General features: G+C 37.6%; 1 protein-coding gene across 3 annotated transcripts; it reads left to right on the plus strand.

The window, feature by feature from the left end:
• The first annotated feature begins 2,840 nt into the window (after positions 1-2,840).
• On the plus strand, positions 2,841-26,063 carry LOC133532203 (uncharacterized). 3 transcript variants are annotated; one of them, XM_061870762.1, is made up of 11 exons: positions 2,841-3,034; positions 4,208-4,280; positions 4,884-4,927; positions 6,281-6,417; positions 13,155-13,264; positions 14,603-14,772; positions 15,793-15,848; positions 17,750-17,906; positions 20,594-20,698; positions 21,539-21,581; positions 23,046-26,063. In XM_061870762.1, exons 2-11 carry the CDS (start codon positions 4,220-4,222, stop codon positions 23,177-23,179), a joined length of 1,017 nt encoding a protein of 338 aa, XP_061726746.1. In that variant the 5' UTR covers positions 2,841-3,034; positions 4,208-4,219; the 3' UTR covers positions 23,180-26,063. The 3 variants fall into 3 exon arrangements, with proteins under 3 accessions (XP_061726746.1, XP_061726747.1, XP_061726748.1); XM_061870763.1 differs by lacking the exon at positions 2,841-3,034 and adding an exon at positions 3,102-3,320; XM_061870764.1 differs by lacking the exon at positions 2,841-3,034 and adding an exon at positions 3,102-3,283.
• Positions 26,064-26,506: the final 443 nt, after the last annotated feature.

Below are 26,506 nucleotides of genomic sequence, written 5' to 3' on the forward strand. Positions count from 1 at the left end.
TATTAAATGTGCATTGTTTATTGTGATTGAATTTATCACTAATGTACAAATTATATCGGTATAATACTAAACAAAATTGATTTGGATTCAGTATAACATGTAACTCAATTAGCATAAAATTGACGACCATTGACCATTAAGAGTAATTTGACACGTAATGAAACGCATGAGATATGTAGTGTAAAGAATTCAGCTATGTGACAAATGCAAGTAACTATTATCTAAACTATGATAACTAAATCTAATAAGGAGTACAGTCCAAATAATGTTGGATTAGAAGTGCAGGGTTTATATTTAGATGATAATCTATTCAAGTTCGGATATGCTTCTGCACAGTATGGATTAGATTTCCAAATCGTAGATACTATTTATAAAAACATCGATTCCTTTTACGTTGCATGACGTTGAACTACGTTTACGGTGCGTGGGTGGCAGTCGTAATTGGTTGGATCATGAAACGAAATTGGTAATAAGGTGATAAGAAACTATTTAGTTAAAACTCGTTATGCTGCTCTTTTTATTTATAATTAGACATTTATATATCCTTAGTACCGTCACCGCTTAGAGAGTTTATGTAAAAAGGCAAATTATGACTATGACCACTCTAACAAGAGTGCATTAATAAGGGGAGAGAGAACATTATACCAAATTAAAATATTTTTGCTCTTGCATAAAAATGTAGAGCGGGATGGTAAATGCAGTATATAAGCCTATTTATGCTTGCTTAAAAAAACTCGCTCCGCTATAATTGATTGCAAGCAAGTACTCAAAATTCTTTTAATATTATAAACTCTACATTTACATATCCCCCCATCAAATCCGTTCATTGACGTCAAAGTCTATCATATTGCAAAATGTAACAATGAAACTTATACACCTTTGCTCACCGGCAGAGCGTAACCCACATTACCACGAAACTACGTCACACAAACCGACCAATCAGATTGCTGGGTCTACATCGCGCTTACGAAGTTTTTTGACTCGGCAGCATAAATACAAAGCGCGTTTCTAAGTGCATGGGGAGTCCGTTGCTACACGGGAAACCGGTCGTGGTGGAGGGCCGGCTTAAGCCTCCACCATCTGAATATGTCGCCTTGAAGAAGTCGTCATGTATGGGTTTAATATAAAAATGATTAATAAAAATAATGTCAAACAAAACAGCAAAATGAAATGAGACTTGTCTCACACATACCGGTGTAGCGTCTTTGACTCTCTTTTTTGTTCTTATCTTTTACACCGTATACAGTTAAGTAACTTATTCATGTTTTTTTTCGTTTTTTTCGAAGATTTTTTTCCTACATCATCATTATTTCTCTATAAACTATTAACATTTTTTATTTGGTTTGGCTTTTCTAGGTGTTTCACCACTTTTAAATTAAACAAAAGAACTCTGATCACGTTTCGTATCCTTAGAAATGAAAAAAATCAATAGTTTAATCTTGTTAAAAAGAGAAAATTAAAATATCGATATAACATTATTCATAAAAGAGGAAGTCAAATCAGCTACTTCAGTATGGGTGAGACCAATGTCTCTCTTTATCATTTTTCTTGACAATTAATTGTTTACCATATATGAATTGCTTAATACGCTTCAACATATCTGATGGCAAGGAATTAGACCGGCTCCCTGCCGACACCGGCTCACTGAGTAGCTACGGACCTCCCAGAGCAAATTCCTAAAAGCTTGCTTATATAGAAACGGAGGTTAAAAACTTCATAAGTGTGATGTAGAACGAGAAATTTGATATTTTATAACGTCAAAACCAAACATAAACTGGGCAATAAAACTAGGTTTTCATATTTAGAAATTTAGACAGTTTTTGCTAAAAAATTTTAACTCAACATTTTTTGTTTGTAATGGACAATAAACGCATTTGTAGGTTTTTTGACGTTTGCAATGGCGTTTTGTGTAAGTGCGAGTGAAATGGCGCATCCATGTTTATAGTTTAGGATCGCAACCAATAGGAAGCTGGAGTCGTCAAAGTTACACAGTATTATTGATTTTATGAGCAGGATAGAAGCCCAGTCCTCATGATGTAGAGTTCTTAAAATAGTATAATGTGTACAAACGGTAGTTCTACAATTGATAAGAAGAAAATATCCCATACTACTGAACAATACTTCATTCTTCTCTCGTTTTATACTCGAACGAACCTCCTGAGAAAAAGTATATCGGCAATACTTTCTTTTATAAAATAAAAGGACAGCTTTAGAATAATTGTCCAGAAATAACAATAGTTTATTTTAGTTTTTTCTCTAGTATTTTTTACGTTTGCAAAATGCAAATATCTAACGTAACAAGCTATTTTTATTACCAAGAGATATGTAAGTATAACACAGAGTTCTATTTATTACTTTATATATAAGACCTAAATTACGGTAACCTGTGTTCCACAAATAAAAATTTACTTTACTTTACTTTAATTAGCATACCTACGATTTGCATATTAACCAAATTAAAAGAGCTTATAATGACTGTTGAAATGAGATGCAACGCAATGAAATGAAAGGAAAGTGAGGTGAATAATAGAACTCGTAGTAACTCCGATGAGTCATTGTCCAAAGTGTGCCGCATTCAAGTAGAAGCTATTTTAATCATTCTTGAGGTTTTTTAGAAATTGAACCCTATTACCATATAATAAGGTCGATATCCCAAAGTACTATCTGAATAAAATTATTTAAACAAAATGTAAACCCAATCGATTATATTTTGCGATGAAGTGAACTATATTGTAAAAAAAGTAATTATCACACTAACAACAATTTTTTTTTAATGGGATAGTTTTAAATAAATTAATTATAGGTAAATAATAAATGGGGTAAAATATTTATACTGGCAACATTGACATTTTGCTACAACTCATTCTACATAGAATAGAATATGATATGATTTTACTTTGAAAAGGCGTTTAATGGCGTCGATTTTCACGTAGTTCTCTTGATTTCGTGTCGTGAAGTTATTTCATTACCTGTTGTATGTTCATATGGGTGTTGTTCAAGGATAATATCAACAAATCAATTGTTGCCATCAAAAGTAAGTGGATCTGGATTGTTGCAATAATAATAAAATTAAAAACACCGTCATGTAGAAACACCGATTTCACTGGTGTTGCAAGATTTTTTTGAGGGAAGGGAATTTGACATTTGTAAAGCAGAATTAAGTTTTTGCAGTGATATTTTGTTATTGTTTATTACATTTTCTGTATAATTACCGAACATCAGGAAGGTTTCAAGCCTTGCTAGTTCTCGAGTTGGTCTATCAGTACCTAACCAAGATGTCCATGTATGTATGTTTACCGAACATTTGTGTGTATGAGAGAGTAAGCTTGTGGTATTATTGAATTATGCTTTGTCTTGTGTACTAAATTTAGTTAACTATAGTTAATGTACCAAGTCAACCAAATATGCCATGACTATAGATTCAAGGCCTAAAAATAGAATATGTACATATATTTTTTTGAAAACTACATAATATATTTGTTGTTGCTGTTAGTGATCTTCATCAGATTTGATACTAGAAATTACAAACTTTAAAAAAAGGTTTGATAATCCTTTTGGCACAGTAGGCAAGGGCCTAGGGGCCTGGGAATAGGAATAGGAAAAAGAGATCTCCAGATTTCCATTGCCTACAAGTTTTGATATGGTTAACCCCCGGCCCTGCTTATATATATTCACAATCAGTCAGTAGAAAATTCAAATGTAACTAATAAATAATTTTGAGGACCATCTGGCCTAGTGGGCAGTGACCCAGCCTATAAAGCCGATAGTTCTGGGTCGAATCCCGGGCTCCCAGTAATAAGGGCATGTATTTGTTTGATGAACATAGATATTTGTTCCGAAGTCATGGGTGTTTTATATTTATTTAAGTATAATATTCAAATATTATATATATCATTGTCAGAGTACGCACAACCCCAGCCTTCGTCAGCTTACTGTGGGACTGTAAGTGTAACTGTGACAAGGAGGGGGGGAGGGGTCAAAAAATCTAGAAATTCGTGTGATGTAATTAACGAATGACCCCTTACCTTGCGATAAAAAATCCGATGCCTAATGAAAAACTATAGTGTGACTACTTAACCAACACAAATCAATAAATCAACATAATTGATATAATAATTTGATATGTTACTTAAGTTGTGTACTGTTAGCTTCTTTAGATAGTTTCATCATTCATTTGCCTCTTAATGTTTTGGTTTTGATTTCTCAGGGTTGAAGAATCATGTCGGACGAGGAACAAGTGGTCTCGGAGACACAGGTGCTCACGGCAGAGTTTAAGGATGGTTAGTGCATACAGTACATCTGCTCAATTTGTTGAGTGCTTTTTTTTTAATGTTTCCTAATTGCTTAAACCAATTTGTAAATTCTTGTTATAAGCTTTTATTTAATTTGCATTTTACAAGCTTTTATTTAACTTGCAATGTACCTATGTATGTATATTTGTATGGGTAAAATCTTGCAAGTTAAAGACCCACTTCCCGAGTTCCGATGAAGCTGAAAACTTGCATACATATGTAAGCCGGGTGACAATGCAATATTATGGTACCATCAAGCTGATCTGACGATGGAGACAGGTGGCCATAGTAACTCTGTGATAAAACAATCGCAACCTAATTGTGTTCGGTTTAAGAATTGCCTCGATCAGTATTAGCTGCCTGTGGAAAGAAAAGTACAGTTAGCTATAAAAGCTTGTACCAAAAATTAAAAGACTGCACGATTGGCTCGAATTCGTGTGCATGACACCGCTGTACTGGCCCCATTCTTATTGCCCGTGAGGCCCGTCCTTGGATATATATCAATGTTTGAAAAGAAACATTTGATCAGTTGAATTGTATCTGTTTGTTATCTCTCTAGTTGCTAATAAGCCTTGTTTATCAAATTTTCAGGTCAACTTGAAATCGTGGAGGTGACTCCATTTGACAATAATGAGGTAAATCTTGAATCAATATTTAATTGCTGAGAAATATACTACCAATGCTCCTTGGATTTCACTGCTTTAATATCATGTAGAACACCTGCTGGAACCCATTCACAGGCGCAACAATAGACAGCCATGAACGGTTGCAGCAGGCATGCTATTAATAAATAAATAATAAATAAATAAATAAATATTATAGGACATTATTACACAAATTGACTAAGTCCCACAGTAAGCTCAATAAGGCTTGTGTTGAGGGTACTTAGACAACGATATATATAATATATAAATATTTATAAATACTTAAATACATAGAAAACACCCATGACTCAGGAACAAATATCCATGCTCATCACACGAATAAATGCCCTTACCAGGATTTGAACCCGGGACCATCGGCTTCGTAGACAGGGTCACTACCCACTAGGCCAGACCGGTCGTCATTAATGCTTAATATTATTATTTATTAACAATTTTCTCTCACTTTTTATACCACTAGTTAGAAGTTTCTTTATGTAGGATATTTCTATCTGTTATCCTTCACTGAACTCCCATCTCTAAGTATGTCAAAAACTTGTTAACATTTTTCGTCTTGTTACAATGGAGTTTTGGATATTGACTGTACTTCAACTGTCTCTAACTCAACTCCCATCAATATTATTTATTATGATGATGGTATCCTGTTATCCCTCATCAGAGACTTAGGGCTCTCAGAAGGGATTTCCATTTTTCACGGTCCAGCGCGGCGCGGCTTCCTCCAGCTCCGCCCAGCCGAGGCCAACTGATGCAGCGTCCTTTTCCACTGTGCACCTACAGGTGGTACGTGGGCGACCTTGGCCCCTTTTTCCGATAATCCGTGGACTACTACACTTAACTAATCTAAAATGTTTAATGTTCTCATTATTTATTTATTGTATCTTTATTATTATTATGAGCCCATACTGTCCCACTGCTGGGCAAAGGCCTCCCTCTTATTCTTCCACGTGTCCCTATCCTCGGAAGTCTCCCACCAGTCTCTGTCGAAGGCATCAAGTTCGTCCCGCCATCTCCGACGAGGTCTACCGTGACGCCTTACAACCTGTGGGACCCAACAGGTGGCTGTTTTGGCCCACAGGTCATCCGGCATACGGCAGACGTGCCCTGCCCAGTCCCATTTGAGCTTAGCGGCAGTTTCAGCTACATCAGTTATTCCAGTTTTGGAGCGTAGTATTGTATTTTTAATGCGATCGGTTAACTTCACGCTCAGAATACTACGCTCCATAGCTCGCTGACAAACCTTGAGTTTGGTTTTTTGAACTTTTGTCAAAGACCAAGTCTGTGCTCCGTAATCTTGTAATATTAAATAATTGCTTATCTATATTACAGTCTAATACAGTGGAAACTATTCTTCCCGATATGGCAATGACGGAGACTAGTGAAGACCAGGAGCCTAAATACCAGATCCTCACCGACTCCTCGCGGGGTCTGATGCACTTGGACCTCTTAAACCTGACCCTGGTCAAGTAAGTCATCATCATCTCAGAGAGCAGTCTCAGACCAGGAGCCTAAATACCAGATCCTCACCGACTCCTCGCGGGGTCTGATGCACTTGGACCTCTTAAACCTGACCCTGGTCAGGTAAGTCATCATCATCACCATGTTTGAGAGCAGTCTCAGACCAGGAGCCTAATTACCAGATCCTCACCGACTGCTCGCAGGGTCTAATCCACTTGGACCTCTTAAGCCTGACCCTGGTCAAGTAAGTGACTAGTCCTCAACAGTAGCGACATAAAATCAGTTCAGATTCTTTATTGGTAAAAAAATTTACAGGTCGCACAGGTACATTTGAAATTATGCTAGTTATACATAATTCTAGATAAAAATGAATAGGTGAAAATGTACGGTTTCTTAAATTTAATCATCGACAGAATAACATGCTTGGTCTGAAAGTAAACATGTAAGTTTTTTAGCGAATATTGAGTCGCTTTCAGTCAATTTAATGTCATTAGGAATTTTGTTGTATATTTTGGGACCGTACGTGAACGGAACGCGAACGCGTCAGTTACAACTTGCGAATTAATATCGATCTTACTGTGTATTTTCGTGAATTATTCCAAAAATAAGTAATTAATTGTTAGCAAAACCCTTGTAAAGTGATTGAACAGTGAATTCCTCAAAAAAGTGCGAAATAACACTGATACTAACGGACAAAATTTCATAGTCAAATCTAACCTCAAATAATTTAAAATTTGTGTCAAAAAACTCTTGTAATTCATAATGTTCGGCCAAATACTGATTGAAAACGGATAATATGTGTAACGTTTATACGAATTCAAATAGATGATGACAAAAGAAAACAGTGAAACCATTGAAACAACAAAAAACATGCAACAAAATAAACCACTTGTTCAACAAGTCTTCCATAAAGGACTATTCCATGCGAACCCCAGACAAAGATGTAATACAAAATTCAAAATTCAAAATTTTATTCTGCAAGTAGGCCTCAAGGGCTCTTTTACAAGTCAATACAACATTTATAGTAACATCATATAGTGACATGAAAAATACACAACAACATTTTATAAATACAACAGCCAATACCTGGGTAAACATTACATTATAATAATCTTAAAATAAATAATTACTACAATACAATAGAGATGTATAGTCTCTATGGTTAAAAACACATTAAATCTGAAGATGTAAAAGGTCCCCAATGTCAGAGTACTAATATTAATAAAATTTGGAGGTGTAAAGTCTCTCCAAGTGTCAAAATAAAATTTATACTAAATAAATAAACCGCGTCTGGACTGTTAAACTAGCAGTCTCATAAACTAATGCTACATTCTGTACATAACTAGTATGTACCAAGTCAAGTATATTATACAATATGACAGAGACGTATAGTCTCCACGGTTAATACATTAAGTTTGGAGATGTATAAGGTCCCCACGGTCTGAGAAAAATAATAATACACAATAATAAGATTTGGAGGTGTAAAGGTTCTCCAAATGTCAAAGAATAAAAAAAAAAAAAATTGTATGAAATACATATTTCACGTCAAGAGACTGTTAAGCTAACAATCTTAAAACTAGTTCTACAGAATACATAACTACTATGTATTTAATATGTCAATGTCATCATCAAAATAACTAAAACATAACAAACATTAATACATAAGGTTGAACAGCTAGAAACAACAGCGCCATATGCCTCTCATGATTCCGTGTCTCCCAAGTAGTCATCTATTTTATAGTATCCCTTTTTTTTTTTTTTTTTTTTTTCGGAAGGGTCAAACAGAATTCCTCCAAAAATAAACGAAACACCTCCGAACCCTGATGAAAAGAGATGCGAGCCGAGCCAATCCGAGCTCTCCGTAGTTGAACCAGTAGACTTCACTACAGTTCCCTGGCAAAGAGCCCCAGGTCAAAAAAGAATCCGCTCTCCTGAGCAAAATATGCCTACCCACAAGATACAAAAAACAAAAAGTAATATCCAGACTCAAATTAACCACACAGTGGCAAATCAAATACCCACTGAGAACCGTTTCCAGTTACTAGACCTTGATAAGTCTCAAGATGGAGAAAAAGACAAGGAAATAGTTGATAAAACATTAAACATCACCAAGCCACCTTCAACTTATTTATACGGAATAGACAATGTGGAGGAGCTTACAAAGTGCCTGCTTGAAGTAATGAAAAAAGAGGACTATACATATAAAATAGTGTCAAGGGATGAGATGATAATTTCTACTAAAACTGTGCCAATTTACAAAAAACTAATAGATCACATCCGTGCCAAAGGACTCATTGGTCATACCTTTAAGCCCAAAGGGGAGAGGTGGACAAAAATTGTCATCAAGAACCTTCGCCACACCACCCCAAAGGAAGCTATTATAGAAGCCATAGAAAATACAGGTAACAGAGTCATGGGAGAAATTGTCAATGCCCGCAAGAAAAATACAAAAGAACCATACAATGTGTTTTTTGTAAACCTGGATCCGCATGAAAATAATAAATTGGCAAAAGAAATACAATATATTTATAATCAACGTGTCAAAATTGAAGACCCAAGGAGAGTAACTGATATAGTCCAGTGCACAAGGTGCCAACAATACGGTCATACTAAAAATTACTGCATGCGCCCTTTTGTGTGTTGTAAATGTGCTGGAGCCCACAATACTACTGCATGTACAAAAGACAAGGAAACTGCACCTACATGTTATTTCTGTCGAGGATCCCATCCGGCAAGTTACAAAGGGTGCAAAGTGTATCGGGAGATCTTAAGTAGAAAAATAAAAACAAAGTATAGTACAAGGGGAAAAATTACGGAAAACCCAGAGACAGCAGAAAAACATAAAAGTGAAACAAACCAGGCTATCAATGTTGACTTCAGAACAACACAAACCATACCTGATCAAGATATAGAAATATACAATAATGAAACAAATCACGCCACAGCACCACAGGAGACAATTCACAAAACAAAACCCTTAGGAACAACAGAACATATATATAGTGATGCTCTTAAAAAACAGGTAAAGATGAGAAACAAAGTGGACTCTCGAAAGCCACAGCCATACAAACTCAATGAGTTAGAAACTAATGTTAATTCAAATTATAATGAATACCAAACAATGTTACTACAAACACTAAATAAGCAAGCAGAAAAAATTGACCAACTCGTGACACAAGTGGGAGCTCTTGTCTCACTAATAACAACGCTCATTAATAAATTGCCGTGATGGATCTTAGAATTGCTACATGGAACATAAACGGGCTATTGTCCAATAAAAAGGAATTAGAAATCATACTTGAAACAAATAAAATAGATATCATGTTGGTGTCTGAGACCCATTTGAACAACAAAAAACAATTCAAATTGCAAAACTATAATGTTTATAATACAGATCACCCTGATGGGACCTCCCATGGAGGAACAGCAATAATAATCAAGAGTAGTATAAAACACTATCCACATAGTGAATACAAAGAAAACTATCTCCAAAGTACCACTATAACTGTGCAAGATAGAATTGGAGAAATAAATATAAGTGCTGTGTATTGCCCTCCCAGATTTTCTATTAAGGAAGAAATGTTTCACAACTATTTTATGAGTCTAGGCAAAAGGTTCATCAGTGGAGGCGACTGGAACAGTAAACATACTCACTGGGGCTCCCGTCTGGTAACAACCCGGGGTCGTGAATTGAAAAAATGTATTGACAACCTGAAACTGATGACCTTATCAACCGGAGAACCTACATATTGGCCTACTGATACAAATAAAGTTCCTGACCTGCTGGACTTCTTCATCATCAAAGGCTTTTCTGATACATATTTTGATATTGGGAGTTGTTTTGATAGTTCCTCTGATCACTCACCCGTCATAGGGACATTTAGTGCAAATGTAATTCAAAGAGAACAGCCATTAGTATTATGTAATCATAGAACAAACTGGACTGCTTTCACAGAACATCTAGAAAAACATGTAAATTTGAGGGTTAAGCTAAAGACTGAGGAAGATATTGATGAGGCAACCTTCTACATAACAAACAAGATACAAGAAGCTGCATGGCAGTCAACTCCATGCATTAAGACTAGAAGCTCCTCAAAAAATATATCCCTGGAAATAAGAGACAAGGTTAAAGAGAAAAGACAACTAAGAAGAAGATGGCAAACAAGTAGGTATAGGGAAGATAAAATTGCATTTAACAGAGCTGCCAGAGAATTAAAAGCAATGATAAAGGATCATGAAAACCAAACATTTCACCAAAAATTAAGTTCTTTGTCATCCACAAAACATGACAATTATTCCTTATGGAAAATAACTAAGCAGTTTAAACAACCAAAACAAACGGTGCCCCCTATAAGATCACATAATGGAACCTGGGCTAAGAAGCCTCAAGAAAAAGCAGAACTGTTTGCACAACATCTTAGCCAAGTCTTTACACCAAATACATCAACAATGCAGGACTTTGAAAATGAGATTGAAGCCAGATTAAATAGCGAACAACAATTATCACTACCGCTGAAACCAGTTACACCCAGAGAACTCTACCGGGTGATAAGAAATCTGGGCAAAGGGAAGGCACCAGGGTTTGACCTGATAACAGCTGAGATTCTCAGACACCTTACAAGAAAACCAGTGGTATTCCTTACCATGCTATACAACGCTATACTAAGAATACAGTACTACCCTAAGCTTTGGAAAGTCTCCCAGATATGCATGATACCAAAGCCTGGAAAACCTCCAACAGAACCAAGCTCGTACAGACCCATCAGCTTACTGCCAATATTATCCAAAACCTTTGAGAAAATCTTGCTGTGCAGGTTAAAACCAGTATTGGAAGAGAATAACATAATACCTGACCACCAATTTGGTTTCCGTCAAAATCACTCTACCGTTGAACAAGTACACCGTGTAGTAGCTAAGATAAGACAATCTCTAGAGTGCAAAGAATATTGCGCAGCCGCATTTCTTGATATACAACAAGCCTTTGACCGCGTCTGGCACAAGGGGCTACTATTCAAGCTGAAAAACTTACTACCAAACTCATTATATATGATTTTAAGATCGTATATACTCGAAAGAAAGTTCCAGGTTAAATTCAGTGATGAATACTCCGAACTCTATGACATCAAGGCCTCAGTTCCCCAGGGCTCCGTTCTTGGCCCGGTGTTGTACTCAATTTATACCGCAGATCTTCCATGTACAGAAGACGTCGTTACAGCAACATATGCTGACGACACAGCGTGCCTTGCCGCTGACAAAGACCCCGTTGCAGCATCACAAAAACTGCAAAGACACCTGCAAAAAATCGACCAGTGGCTTGAAAAATGGAGAATCAAGGCTAGCACATCAAAGTCACTCCAAATAACATTTACCTTACGAAAAGGAGACTGCCCGCCTGTAACCCTACGAGGAGAGACACTACCCAGTGAATGCTGTGTTAAATACCTAGGCCTCCACCTAGATAGGAGGCTCACTTGGGCCAATCACATCAAAGCAAAGAAAAATGAAGCTAGCATACAATTCAAGCGCTTACTATGGCTAATAGGAAGACAGTCCCCTCTGACGCTCAGTAACAAACTTTTGGTATACAAATGTATTATAAAACCTATCTGGACGTATGGTATACAACTCTGGGGTTCAGCGAGCAATTCTAACCTCGAGATCCTTCAAAGATTCCAGAATATTGCTCTCAGAACAATATCTTGTGCACCCTGGTTTATCCGTAATAAAGAAATACATGACTACCTACATATACCAACCATCAAAGAGGAAGTAAATAGCTTCTCAAAGAAATATAAGGAAAGGCTCACAAATCATGAGAACGAACTTGCCAGAGACCTATTAAACAACAGTAACATCACAAGACTCAAAAGGTGGCAGATCTTGGAACTAGACCAGAGAGAATAATCCACCCCCTGTTTTCACATAATAAAGGAATGGTGGTTAATGGACCACCACCTGGAAAAAGACATTTTTTTAGATACATAGATACAATCTGATTATGGCTAAGAAAGCCGATGGCAGATAAGAGTAAAAACAAAAAAAAAAAAAAAATATTTTGGGACCAATAACACTGAGTGACTTTCGGACCTTCGCGAGTCGTTGAATAGGAGCGACTGGTACGGGCAATCTGCGGCTATTTTCATCGCGGGTACAGGTTTTTATATGTGTTTTGAAATTGGTTCTAACGTATTTGCATGCTTCTAATATATAAACGGCGGGCAGTGTTAGTATCTTATGGGTCTTAAATGGTTCCTTAGCGGGGTGATCGAAAACTATATCTAAAGTTCACACATGCCAATTATGTAATGTATATTACAAATATTGAATTTCTTATTTGAAAACACTCAAAAGCGAATCTTACCAACAATATAGGATCTACAACATTTTTACAAGCTTTTATTTACTTTCACCTGACCGTTGTCTGTTTGTAATCAAATCTTGCAAGTTAAATTTGATCCACTTCTCGGTTTCCGATGAAGCTCAATATTTGCATACATATGTAAGTCGGGTGACAATGCAATATTATGGTACCATCGAGATGATCTGATGATGGAGACAGGAGGTGGCCATAGGAACTCTGTGATAAAACAGCGTAACCTAATTGTGTTTGGGGTTTTTAGAATTGTCTCGATGAGTATGGGTTATTGTGGAAAGAAAAGTACAGTCAGCGATAAAAGCTTGTACCAAAAACGAAATTTTTGACAAAAACTTATTATTTGAATGTGTTTATTGTTATCTGTAATAGGTGTGCTGACGGCGAGGAATCATACCGTTTAGTCACCAACCAAGAGGCTGAAGGGGAGTTGGGGGAGACTGTCACATGCGTCCTGCAGTCCAGTGATGGCGAGGGCGAAGGTGAGATTATACATTTACCAAACTATACTCTGGCAAACAACTTGTCAGTACGTAAGAACAAAGAAAACTATACTCATCCGTATCATTTGGGTGCTCATTCTCTTTGTTGACGGTTTAAATGTGACAGTCCTGTACCCCTAGTGTAAATAAATTCGATTTCGAAACGTGACGTACGCGTTTGCGTTTAGTCTCATTTTGTATTGGATTTAGAAAGAGCGCGCCCAGCGGGACGTTTTGGAAACTCAAAATCCTATACAAAATGAGACTTAACGCAAACGCGTTCGTCACGTTATGATGTCGATCAAATTTACACTAGGGGTACTGTTCCAAACTTTTATACAGAGTAGTTAAACTTCTAACTGATAAACTTTTAACAAAAAATTAACATGAAAAGCGCTTACTCTTTTATTAACCGACTTAAAAAATTTTTTTATGTAATTTCGGGTGTTTCTCGTAGCTAGATCTATTTGAAAATTTATTATTTGTTTGTAAGGGATTACCACCGGTAGCCCCATTGCCATCAGTGCCATCACGTCAGGATCTGATGCTAAGCTCCTGGACTGGATGCAGAGTCTGAGTCTGAAACCCTTCAAAGGGCAATGTCTCCACAGTACTATTTTTTTTTCCATATGCCAGGGCTCTATCCCACGTTACAATTTACAAGTTACAAGTATAAAATACAACAATTACAATCTTGTCAAATGTACATTTTGTGATATGCCACAAAATTTACAATTGACAAGATTGTAATGGTAAATTTATACATATATGTAAATTGTCACGACAAATTTACAATTACGCGTATCACAAAATATTACTATTTACAAGTAATTTGACGGAAAATTTGTCAATTTTGTAATTGACAATTGTACGTCAGGTGTAAAACGTCAGTTAGATTGAGTTGAATCATTTTGTACTACAATCTGGAAGAGATCCCATACAGGGATAACTTCGCCTTTGTTGTTTTTAATTTACTCTGTTACTGTGTTTTTCGTTTCTTATTTCTATGTACAATAACGTATATACAGACATACATTCATAATAGCTTTAAACGAGCAATTCTTGTATATATGTATACATATTTATATTTTTTGGGGATCTCGGAAACGGCTCTAAAAATTTCAATGAAATTTGTCATATTTGTGGGGCAAAAAATCAATCTAGATAGGTCTTATCTCTGGGAAAACGCGCATTTTGAGTTTTTATATGTTTCCCGAGCAAAGCTCGGTCTCCCAGATATTGATAGTAAATTAGACAATCGAACTGACATTTTAGTGTCTGTATAAAAATAGCTTAATAATTATTATTTGTGTATTTATTTAGTACCCTATGTTTCAGACGCCCAAAACGCCTATGTCGGCAAGAAGCAAGTATACCTAACCGGAGAAGACCAAGACCAGTATGTGATGGTCAACGGAGAAGACGGCCCGGTGGTCATACTCAAATCTTCACTAGAAGGCGTTGAGGAAACTGATACGCCACCCGCGAAGTCCGAGAAGCCGGCTAAGGTACAAAACACAAATTTTAACTGGTCATTATTATTAGCGAGATCAATACGTCATGGTTAACGGGGAAGATGGGCCGGTCGTCATTCTCAAATTATCACTAGAAGTTGAGGAAACTGATACGCCACCCGCGAAGTCTGAGAAGCCGGCTAAGGTACAAAACACAAATTTTAACTGGTCATTATTATTAGCGAGATCAATACGTCATGGTTAACGAGGAAGATGGGCCGGTCGTCATTCTCAAATTATCACTAGAAGTTGAGGAAACTGATACGCCACCCGCGAAGTCTGAGAAGCCGGCTAAGGTACAAAACACTAATTTTAACTGGTCATTATTATTAGCGAGATCAATACGTCATGGTTAACGGGGAAGATGGGCCGGTCGTCATTCTCAAATTATCACTAGAAGTTGAGGAAACTGATACGCCACCCGCGAAGTCTGAGAAGCCGGCTAAGGTACAAAACACTAATTTTAACTGGTCATTATTATTAGCGAGATCAATACGTCATGGTTAACGGGGAAGATGGGCCGGTCGTCATTCTCAAATCTTCACTAGAAGGCGTTGAGGAAACTGATAAGCCACCCGCAAAGTCTGAGAAGCCAGTTAAGATATATTATAGGTAATGAGCTTCCTGCCGAGGTTTTCCCGAGGGCCTACAGTATGGGGTTCTTCAAAAAAGGAGTGTACAGGTTTTTAAAGGGTCGGCAACGCGCATGTAATGCATCTGGTGTTGCAGGCGTCCATAGGCTACGGTGACTGCTTACCATCAGGCGGGCCGTATGCTTGTTTGCCACCAGCGTGGTATAAAAAAAAAAAGGTAATATACGCCAGTTTTTGTCATACTTCAGACTAGCTAATAAGTTGTTACTCGGCTCTTGTTGTATATTATGGGCATGTATAGTTTAATCTTAGCTACGGTACTATCCACTGGGGCAATCTGGGACAAAACCGTACGAGTAAGGTATAAAGCCAAATAAAAATATGCTATGCTAGAGAACATAACAGTAATTTTCTTTTTCAGAAACCATTGACAGCTGTGGAGTTACTAGAAAAAGCGAAAGCCCTTCAAAAAGCCAAGTAAGTTTCTTATCAAGAAATTAATCACAACAAATTTAATATCGTGAGAACCCATTACTTGTAGAAAAGTGAGACCAGAGGGCTTTCGAAATGTTGTTCAGCTCGAAATCTCTAGAACAGTACTGAAATTTGACATGTATCATAAGTAAAGGTTACTTTTCATGTCTACACCACTTGACGTTTGGGGACCTCGAGGAACCCCCGCCATTTTGAAAATTATCATCAGCCGGGCTAGCACATTATTGGCGCGACGTTATCTCGCGGCGAGATAGACTACCCGTCCCTTTTTAATTAACACAAAAAGACTCGAAGTATAACTATCTCGCCGCGAGATGTTGTCGCTCTAATCATGTGCTAAGCCTACTGAAAGAAATTCGCCTTTAACTCTGAATACAATTATATGGTTTACATATACCAAATTTCTGGACTGTTCTTCTAGAGATTTCGAGATTTCCGGGTGCAATAGTCAAAAACACAAATTGAAAAAAAAAACCCTTTTTTGGTACTTGTACGGTTCACTCTGGCCCTGAACTTGTGGCAGTAATTAGTGAGTTTTGGTTGTCACCTGACGAAATTAACTCGATCATTACTATACCTATACCAGTACCTTGAAATAACTAATCATATTTTTTCTCCTCATCGACTCTTCTTCCTCGCGCTGTCCCGGCATTTGCCACGGCTCATGGGAGCCTGGGGTCCGCTTGACAACTAATCCCAAGATTTGGCGTAGGCACTAGTTTTTACGAAAGCGACTGCCATCAGACCTTCCAACCCAGAGGATAAACTAGGCCTTGTTGGGATTAGTCCGGTTTCCTCACGATGTTTTCCTTCACCGAAAAGCGACTGGTAAATATCAAATGATATTTCGTACATAAGTTCCGAAAAACTCATTGGTACGAGCCGGGGTTTGAACCCGCGACCTCCGGATTGCAAGTCGCACGCTCTTACCGCTAGGCCACCAGCGCTTTTTCTCCTCATCGACTGTAATGATTGAATTAAGATTTCGTATACCAAACTATACTTGCGTACACTTTTCATGTATAATAAGTAATATTCATTTCGATACGCTGTAGTGAACTAAAAAAAAATGACCAATCACGTGCCTCCGCGCTCTCATATAAAAGACTAAACGGGCGCGGGCTGCGGGGCGGGAGTCGCGTGTTCATGTATTTTGAACTACATTGGTCTACTGAGATACTTATCAATTTTCATTAATTATTTAGGTTTTATAGTAAAAAAAATATTATTTTAGATGACTCGTAGAACAGTATTGTAAACAATAGTGATATAATCAAGCTTTTCAATCTCGTACCTTATTTAGGCAACTTAGCAAGTTTCGTTGCCTAAACACGGTACTCGACTCGAAAGCTCTGTATTATATCAACATTGTATAATAGTAGTTTATGTGACTGCTACATAATAAAAGGCATTAAAATACACGAGTGTGGGTTTAAGAAACGAACGAAGTGAGATTCTTAATAGGATCACACGAGTGTTAATGCCTAATTATTACATATACGCGATAAAAATATTTTTGTGACGCCACGCGAGTTCCGCCAAGAGAGCAACGATGCCCCAAAGTTGGCTGTAATTTGGGTTAGTGAATATATCATATAAAGTTTTTAATATGTGTTTAGATATAATAAAAAAAATTAACAAAAAAATATAACCGACTTCAGAAATTACCAAAAGCGCCATAGATGTACCTATACCATTTGAAGAGTTCCCTCGATTTCCCTAAGATCCCATCATCAGACTCCGACTTGGTGACACGTTCGAAAAAAAAAATTGAAAATCGGTTCACGATTCTCGGAGATATCGAGTAACATACATAAAAAAAAAACAGTCGTATTGAGAACCTCCTCCTTTTTTGAAGTCGGTTAAAAATAGTATTATTTCAGGGCACAAATGCAGAGCCAAAAACGCGGTCGCAAGCGCCGCGGCGCGCTGCCGCCGCCGCACGAGCTGCTGTCGTCGCCCAACTTCAAGCTGTTCCTGTACTCCTGCAAGCTGTGCGCCTTCAAGTGCAACGCCATCAAGGAGTTGACGGCGCATAAGGTACGGAGTTTCTTTGTTTTTTTTTAAACGTCATCTAAGGTATTTAGGGTTTCGTAGTCGCATAGAAACCCTTATAGTTGTCGCGGCTTTGTTCCGTGATCGTTAGTGCTAGAAGCTGCAATTTGGCATGAATACATTATTCATGCATGGCGACTGGACGGTAAAATAAAAATTACAAAAAAAAACTTTTTAGGGTACCTCCAATAGAAAAGTTTTTGTTTTTTTTTTTGGTTTGACCCAATAGTATGGGGTGTGGGTTATCGTTGGATAGGTCTTTCAAAACGAATACGGGTCTCCAAAAAACATTTTTTGATAAAGTCAATATTTTTCGGAAATAATCGCTCCAAAAGAAAAAAAATGTCCCCCTTCTAAAGTTTCAACCATAGGTCCAAAAAATATGAAAAACATTGTGAAACGGTAAATACTTTCAATGAAAACTATAGTCAACATGATTGGTTCAGCCGTTTTTGAGTTATTGCAAACAATCTTCTGTACAAAGCGCTGCTAAGGTACCCTCTTTTGCTTGTAAAGGTTATAATGTACCTACATGATACTTACTAAATAATAACCTCCATTTAGCCTGTTCTGACAGAATGGTAACTACGAAATCCTACACTGAGCATGGCCCGATATGCTCTTAGCCGATTTTTTAAATTACACTATGTACTTAGGTCTTATTGTTTTTTTTTTTCATAAATAATATACATTTTCAAACAAAAACTTGTGTGCGCCTTAAAATAGCAGACACAACATGCATGAAAAATAAACAGCTAATTATCTTTCATACTTAAAATAAACAGCTTACTAATAAAATATGAACAAAATTGAGAAAAAAAAGAGATTGCTTTAAGTAAAAAAAAATATATATAACTTTTAGTTTTGATTTGACTGAGGCCAAAGAATGAGAGAATATGTCTAACTAGCTCTGATGCCAGTATATGTGCTAATTAGTTATGCTCATAGATCTATGTGACGGAATAAATATACAGGGTGACAGGCGGATCAATATCCAAGGTGACAGATGTGCATACAGGGTGAATATTACAAAAGTAGCTTTTAACACATTCACTGCCAGACAAAAAACGGCGCACTACCCCAGAAACCGGTGGTCTATAGCTGCGTACAAAACAACCCGCCCGGCGGGTTGTCCGGCATCTGAACAAAATTCACGAGCGCCCACCAGGTGGGTTCCCGGCAGTGAATGTGTAAGAAAATTAAAAATTGAGATATTGGAAACATACATACATAAAAAAAAGGTTAGTTAACGATAAGTCCGAATCAAAAAGGTAATGAAATAGCAATATTTATATAAATAGATACATACATAAATTATAAAATCATTCAAACATAAATGCATGCTTTCCTTTTTAGGGTTCCGTACCCAAAGGGTCAAACGGGACCCTATTACTGAGACTCCGCTGTCCGTCCGTCTGTCACCAGGCTGTATCTCATGAACCGTGATAGTTAGCCAGTTGAAATTTACGAGTATGAGATGCATTTTCTGACGAGGTGCCTAGATCCGAGGTCCGAGTCAGAAAAAAGGTACCTGTTTCCACCGCCCATAGTGCTTTTCTCAAACATGTTAGGAAATACTGAAATAAATAAATAAATATTATAGGACATTATTACACAAATTGACTAAGTCCCACAGTAAGCTCAATAAGGCTTGTGTTGAGGGTACTTAGACAACGATATATATAATATATAAATATTTATAAATACTTAAATACATAGAAAACACCCATGACTCAGGAACAAATATCCATGCTCATCACACGAATAAATGCCCTTACCAGGATTTGAACCCGGGACCATCGGCTTCATAGGCAGGGTCACTACCCACTAGGCCAGACCGGTCGTCAAATATATAATATATTTTACAGTACATATGGGGCTACTTTATAGCACTAGTGCGAGAAGTAGCATATTATGTTACTGTGTCGAACATTTAAAGGGCCATATGTACTGTAAAACGTTGTACGATACATGTGCGAATAGGTAATTCGCAACTCGTGTCGATTTAAAACACTCCCTTCGGTCGTGTTTTAATTTATCGCCACTCGTTTCGAATTTCCTATTTTTCGCACTTGTATCGTAATGTACTATAGCGAATGTGGCTTACGTTATGTTCATGTTCGTTCCGCGTAGTGGCCACGTGCCGGAGCCCGGCGCGCAGCGGACATTTTACTCCCTAGGAATACAATTAATCATACGAATGTCATTTTTGCCCGCTCCGTCCGCGCCGGGTGCGCGGCGGCCGTGCGTTGTCGTCGCTGGGACAAAAATTAGGTTTTGCGTTTTCGATTTACGAACAAAATGCGACCGATTTTCGAACATGTTTTAGAAAATAGTTATTTGTGTCCCAAGGGAGGAAAAGTAGGACATTGCGGGCCGCGTGTAAAATTGTCGCCGGGCCGAAGGCGAGGGTGACAAACGCGCGATGGATTGTCCTACGATTCCTCCCGTGGTGCGCATAATATTTTTCTGATAGAAATATCTGAATAGAAACGAATCTGCTTCTGAATAGAGCTCAACGAGGGGGGTGGGGTTAGGGTCGGCAACGCGCATGTAACTGCTCTGGAGTTGCAGGTGTACATAGGCTACGGAGACTGCTTACCATCAGGCAGGGCGTATGCTTGTTTGCCACCGACGTAGTATAAAAAAAAACAATGATATTGTCTCGTCAGGTGGCGGAGCACGGGCCGAACGGGCCGCGCATGAAGGGCGCGCGCGCGGCCGCCACCACGCTGCAGTGCGCGCGCTGCCCCTTCCGCGGCGGCTCGCACTCGCAGGTACCGCGCTCACTGTAGGGAGGCTGCCTGTGTGTAATACTTGTTGTATTGATTGTTGCACAATGTCCAAGTAAACTCCTGAATAAGCCACTTATCTAACGAATAATCTCATCGTTGGCGTTTCACAATGTTCAAATAAGCTTAAATGGTAGATTACGTGCTAAGTTTTGCAGGAAGTTTTATCGGGAAATTAATTAATTTGTTAATTAGACATGAAATAGGCCCTGACTTAAAATTATACAGAAAACTGCGCTGAAATGAGATTCAGTTTTTAAGACTTATACACCGTGTTTTTATTGAATTGCGTTAACTCCGGGGTTTCGGTAAGTACGTTTAAGGAAACTAAATGGTACAGTTAATTTTCAAAAAAAAAAATTTTTGTTTTTTTTTTACAATTTTTATATTTATAAAAAGTAACTAAATGTTGCATATAGCGTTGTTGTAACATGGGCATTACATTTAACTCAACCAAACAATTGAAAACTGTGATATATCAATGTCATTTCTAACATCGATCGTCCGAGATAGTACGTACGTTTAGTAGCAAATGTATGTACTCGCACTAAACACTAATCAATAAGTAAACAGGCCCTAAGGCAAGTGTACACGCTCGTAAGGGCCTTATAATATAAAAATTTATGATTGATTATCTCCGAAATGGAGTTAATTAGAATATCGGTGTCTTTGAGAAAATTACTTAATTTAAGCTCAGGAATGCACCCTCGAAATTAACGCAAATCAAAAAAAACACGGTGTATATAAGTTCGTTTGTAAGGTATGTATCTGTGGGCCTTCGTTACCTGATAGTAAATTATAATGAATTCTAATTTTACTTTTCAGTTAATGAAGCACGTGCAGGAACAACATTTAAAAGACACAAATGGTAAGTGAAATATATATTATTCCTATTATTTAAACCTTTACCTTACAAGAAAAAAAAACACATTTTTTAGAAACATTTTCGACTCAAAAGATAATTAACCATATCACCTTGCCGATGTGCAGTTGTGTGGAATATAATAGCAGTACATAAGAAATTGTAAATTAGAGGCAAACTATAACTTTAGATCAATAATATTGGATCTTTTTATATAATTCTTCTGCATTATATGACAATTTTAAAATTAATTATAACCTTTGTTTAAATAATATTGGAAGTAAAAAAAAATGTCATGAAACTTTTTTACTAAGTTGCGGAAATTCTTATAAAAACGTAAAACCCTACGAAAAACTTACAATTGTGTACTAAAATTGTAATTCAGTAACTTGCCTATTATTTCCAATCAAAGCTATACATCTAAACCCATGTCATCCAGAAAAAAATAAACTTCTATAAATAAATAAATATTATAGGACATTAATACACAAATTGACTAAGTCCCACAGTAAGCTCAATAAGGCTTGTGTTGAGGGTACTTAGACAACGATATATATAATATATAAATATTTATAAATACTTAAATACATAGAAAACACCCATGACTCAGGAACAAATATCCATGTTCATCACACAAATACATGCCCTTACCAGGATTTGAACTCGGGACCATTAGCTTCGTAGGCAGGGTCACTACCCACTAGGCCAAACCGGTCGTCAAAACTATCTTCATCGCAGAGTGTACAAGTGCTCCATCATGCGGACTTTGTTGTTGATTTTTGACCAAATCTTGGTTTTGTTTGTTTGCTTCAAGCTCTAAATGATGCTGCCGCCCATGAAAAACCAAGTAGTATATATAAAGATCTAATATAATTGATCTAAAATTATAGTTTTGATTTCTGGGTCGTGATCCAGAACCACTTTTTCTGACTCTGTAAATGATCCACATTATCATATGGTAGTATTTGATTAAAATATAATTAGTGATTTTGTTCTTATTTTTAAGTAAAATTAATCTTATACTAAGTAATCATGGTCACCCTATGACTTTTGACATACGCTGTATGGAAAGCGACAAGACGTCACATTGAGTAGGGTGACCAAATTGTATGCAATTTTTTTTTTCTACTGGTCATCTGAAAAATAATCATCATTATTGGTGATAATAAATAATTAGCAACATCATTAGGCTCGTCTTTGAATTCTGTACGATGTATAGTTCTCTTGCTCCACGACCCCAGAATCACCCTGTATATACCACGAAAATAAATTGAACGAAAGAAATATGTCAGGAATACAACGTCCGACAAGATCCTCTTGAAAAGTAAGGATGCTAAGCACGAATAATTTCGTACGTTACTTTAGGCCTGTTCTTCCTGTTTGAACGTAGCTGCCCCCTGTTCCTACCTGCCTACGGCCATGGCAAATTTTCCTTAGAAAACCTAAAATAACTATTTTCTTTAATTTCAGCGGAAGTATACCTGAATTCAGCGGAAGCGGAAGCAGCGGATGTCTTAGTCTGCGGAGCGTGCGGGTTCGAGTCCGCGTCGAGACCTGAATTCCGGCGCCATATTGAAGACAAACATAATGTCAATGTCAGTTGAGACTACTATTGTTAGTCTAAGGCAGAGGAGTTTTATCAACGTCAAGTAGGATTTTGAGTCTTAAGACTTTGAGTTATGGTTCCATTTCGATTGAACTTATATGAAAACTGCTCTGAATAATCTTAAACACATCTTTAATATAGTCAAGAGACGCGTCTGGATGAAAGCGACTTGCTTAATATCTGTGGTAATTATTACCCTCCTTTTTGTATTAGCAGTTTGGAAAAATAAAGATCATGATTAAAAATATATTATAAATGTACGCATACGTGCCTGAAAGACACCGACCATTGAGATTAAAAGATAAACCGGACAAGTGCTCGGACTCGCCCACCGAGAGTTCCGTACTTTTTGTATTTGTTGTTATAGCGGCAACAGAAATACATCATCAGCCCGGTCCACACAGAGCGAGCATACGCGCGAGGCAATTTCCTCACGCACAAACCGGCCAGTGTAGACGTGCCTCGGCCGAGGCGGCGCGCGCGTTTTCCTCGCCCGAGCGAAAATCTATCACGGTTCATGAGATACAGCCTGGTGACAGACAGACAGACGGACAGTGGAGGCTTAGTAATAGGGTCCCGTTTTTACCCTTTGGGTACTGAACCCAAATGATCACATACACATAATTTAGCATCACATCGACGGTAAAGAAAGGACGCTTACCACGAGAATTTCGTACATCGAGTCGCCTGTTCCTATCTCGCACGCGCGTAACTAAAATGCTGTCGAACTCATGGTACGCATCCTTTCTGTAGGAGAAGGTACCCTTCTAATTTTCTAAATATATTTAAATGGGTGAGATTGTAAGCGTACCCAAGGTAGAAAAGGCACAGCTCAACGTCAATTGAAACTTTAACTTACACTTTACTTTTTTTTTTTTACTTTTTTTAAGGTTCTCATGTCTAGCATGTCTTGTCAAAGATTTTAATTTTTGCGACACGATTTTAGAATCGCGTTGTAATATGTCGCAGAAAATTCACTCGCACTGCGATGAAAAATCATTGATTTGTTCATTCTCAATATGGATTTCGTACCAGTCAGTTATCTTATCTTCGGAGGAGTAGAAAAAAATAAATTATCAATATTGGACCCGTCCTTTTACAGGTTTTTTAATCTGAAATGGAATGAATTTCGCCTATATCCCAAAAAAATCTATCATAGAATGCAGATTCAAATGTTTGAAAAATTACTGCATGAAAAATGTTGGAAATAATATTGAATACAAAAATACAAGATGGCGGAATTTATTATGGCAGTGCGCGCGGGGCCATACAACTCCGTATGCTGCAATCATTGACATATATCATTCACTGCACGATTGGCTCGTATTCGTGAGTGACATCACTGAACTAGCACCATTCTTAGTGCCCGTAATGCCTGTCCTTAGATATATGTCAATGGCTGCAATTCACTTTTCGCGTCGCGAGCAGTCGCGGTAAAATATGACAAATCACAATTTTAAAATTGCTGCGATTTTTTTCTCGTATATACGCGCACTGACATATAAACACATACGTTGCATTTCTGCGACAAAAAGTCGTAGTGCGCGCTTGGCCAAAGTCGCGCGATACTTCAATACAATATACATTAAGCGAGGCTTTACATTATGGATTCACATCACTCACCTCAGCCGAGTAGACGCGCTAAACGTGTAGAGGTATTTTCGCGGGTCAAAAAATTCATTTTATTTTTGGCAGGTACAACTGGAAAAAATTAAACTCTGTATCTTTAGATTATTCTAACAAACAATTTGTACATTTTCGGGTATTGGTTAACCAACCAAATACAAAACCTGGATCTGTCACTGAATGACCTGATTTTAACCTACATTACATTAAGGAGCCAATTGACTCATTTGAGGGTAGATTTTGTTCACTATTATTTAAATACCTAAAGATACACAGTATAACAAACTTTTTTATATTTTATTTTTAATGCCACGTCAGGATCCAATCAAGGCAATTATTAGTTTAACTGTGGGATCTTTTGATTTACATATTTTCTTAGCCGCGGTATCAATGAAACGTGAAAATTTTAACCCGAATTCAATTCGTAGTTCGTTCGACGTTTTTTTTGCATTTATTTCCTCACGTCAAACGAAAGTGACGCAATCAAATCAAATATCTATTATCAGGCAACGAAGGTCCACCAATAACCAACATATATCTAGGGACGGGCCTTACGGGCACTATGAATGGTGCTAGGTCAGCGGTGTCACTCACGAATTCGAGCCAATCGTGCAGTCTAACGCAACTAGTTGCGACCAATCGCGCGTGATGCGAACTCATCAACCAATCGCGTTGTGGCGTTAGACTGCACGATTGGCTCGAATTCGTGCGTGACACCGCTGTACTGGCTCCATTCTTATTGCCCGTAAGGCCCGTATAGATATATGTCAGTGCCAATCACGAAATGGATTGCGGTTTCAAGTTATCAGAGGCCTTATGCCGAAAATTTTTCGCTATCTGCCTCTATCGCCCCTTTGCATATTCGAGCGATTTTCGTGTTTCACGGTAGGGCCTCTAGGGGCCTAGCCAAGAAGCCAATCGTTTGCGCTACAACGAAACGCTATATTCCATATTAGTGCGATAGAGGCAGAAAGCGTTTCGTTATTGTAGCGCAAATGATTGTAATCTTGGCTAGCCCCCTGATCCCTAACTAGGTCTTAGTTTAGCAATAGGGTGCTTAGCCAACGTGCCAATCATTAACGCTCCATAGCATAATTATATCTCTATCACTATTCCATATTAGTGCAACAGTTTCGTTTCGTTCGCTACGGAGCTTAAACGATTGGCATGTTGGCTACGCACCCTGCTGATGACTGTATCGTATTAGGAAATTTAATGTTACGTCATTTAATTAGGAAAATAAATTATACAAATTATTATTGATTTTTATTTAAGTTCCTTTGAATAAAGTTGGCAATAAGAACGCATAAGTATATATTCCTATAACCTTCATATTTTACGTAAAGCAGAGACGCTTTCAATATAGATTTCCGCCTGTTGCTATCTCTATTGCACTCAATCAACCAATTTTTCGTGTTATGGCTCCATCAAGGTGTTGATGTCCTGCCAATGTCGAAGTTGGATAAGACACGGCTAGTATATGAATCTTATCATATTACGGTCATAGACAGTGTTCGGTGGAGTGTCCGATCTGCAAAGAAATACAAATTACCACTAACTAATAGACTACATACAACTATTAAACAATATGAACACTTCTATAGGGAGCGTGCATGAACTGTAGGAGGCAGCACAGGAGCCGTCAGATTTTTGGCGCGAGGCGTAAATGTGATGTTTATTCAGTTTATTGTTCCGATGT

Source organism: Cydia pomonella, chromosome 26 (assembly GCF_033807575.1).
Source record: "Cydia pomonella isolate Wapato2018A chromosome 26, ilCydPomo1, whole genome shotgun sequence".
NCBI classification, from domain to species: Eukaryota; Metazoa; Arthropoda; class Insecta; order Lepidoptera; family Tortricidae; genus Cydia; species Cydia pomonella.

What these genes read in the sequence shown, in the direction of transcription:
- LOC133532203 (XM_061870762.1), top strand. Translation starts at nt 4,220, where the DNA reads ATGTCGGACGAGGAACAAGTGGTCTCGGAGACACAGGTGCTCACGGCA. An exon ending in CTCCATTTGACAATAATGAG is followed by an intron (nt 4,928 to 6,280) that starts GTAAATCTTGAA and finishes TCTATATTACAG; the next exon opens with TCTAATACAGTGGAAACTAT. An exon ending in AGTCCGAGAAGCCGGCTAAG is followed by an intron (nt 14,773 to 15,792) that starts GTACAAAACACA and finishes TTTCTTTTTCAG; the next exon opens with AAACCATTGACAGCTGTGGA.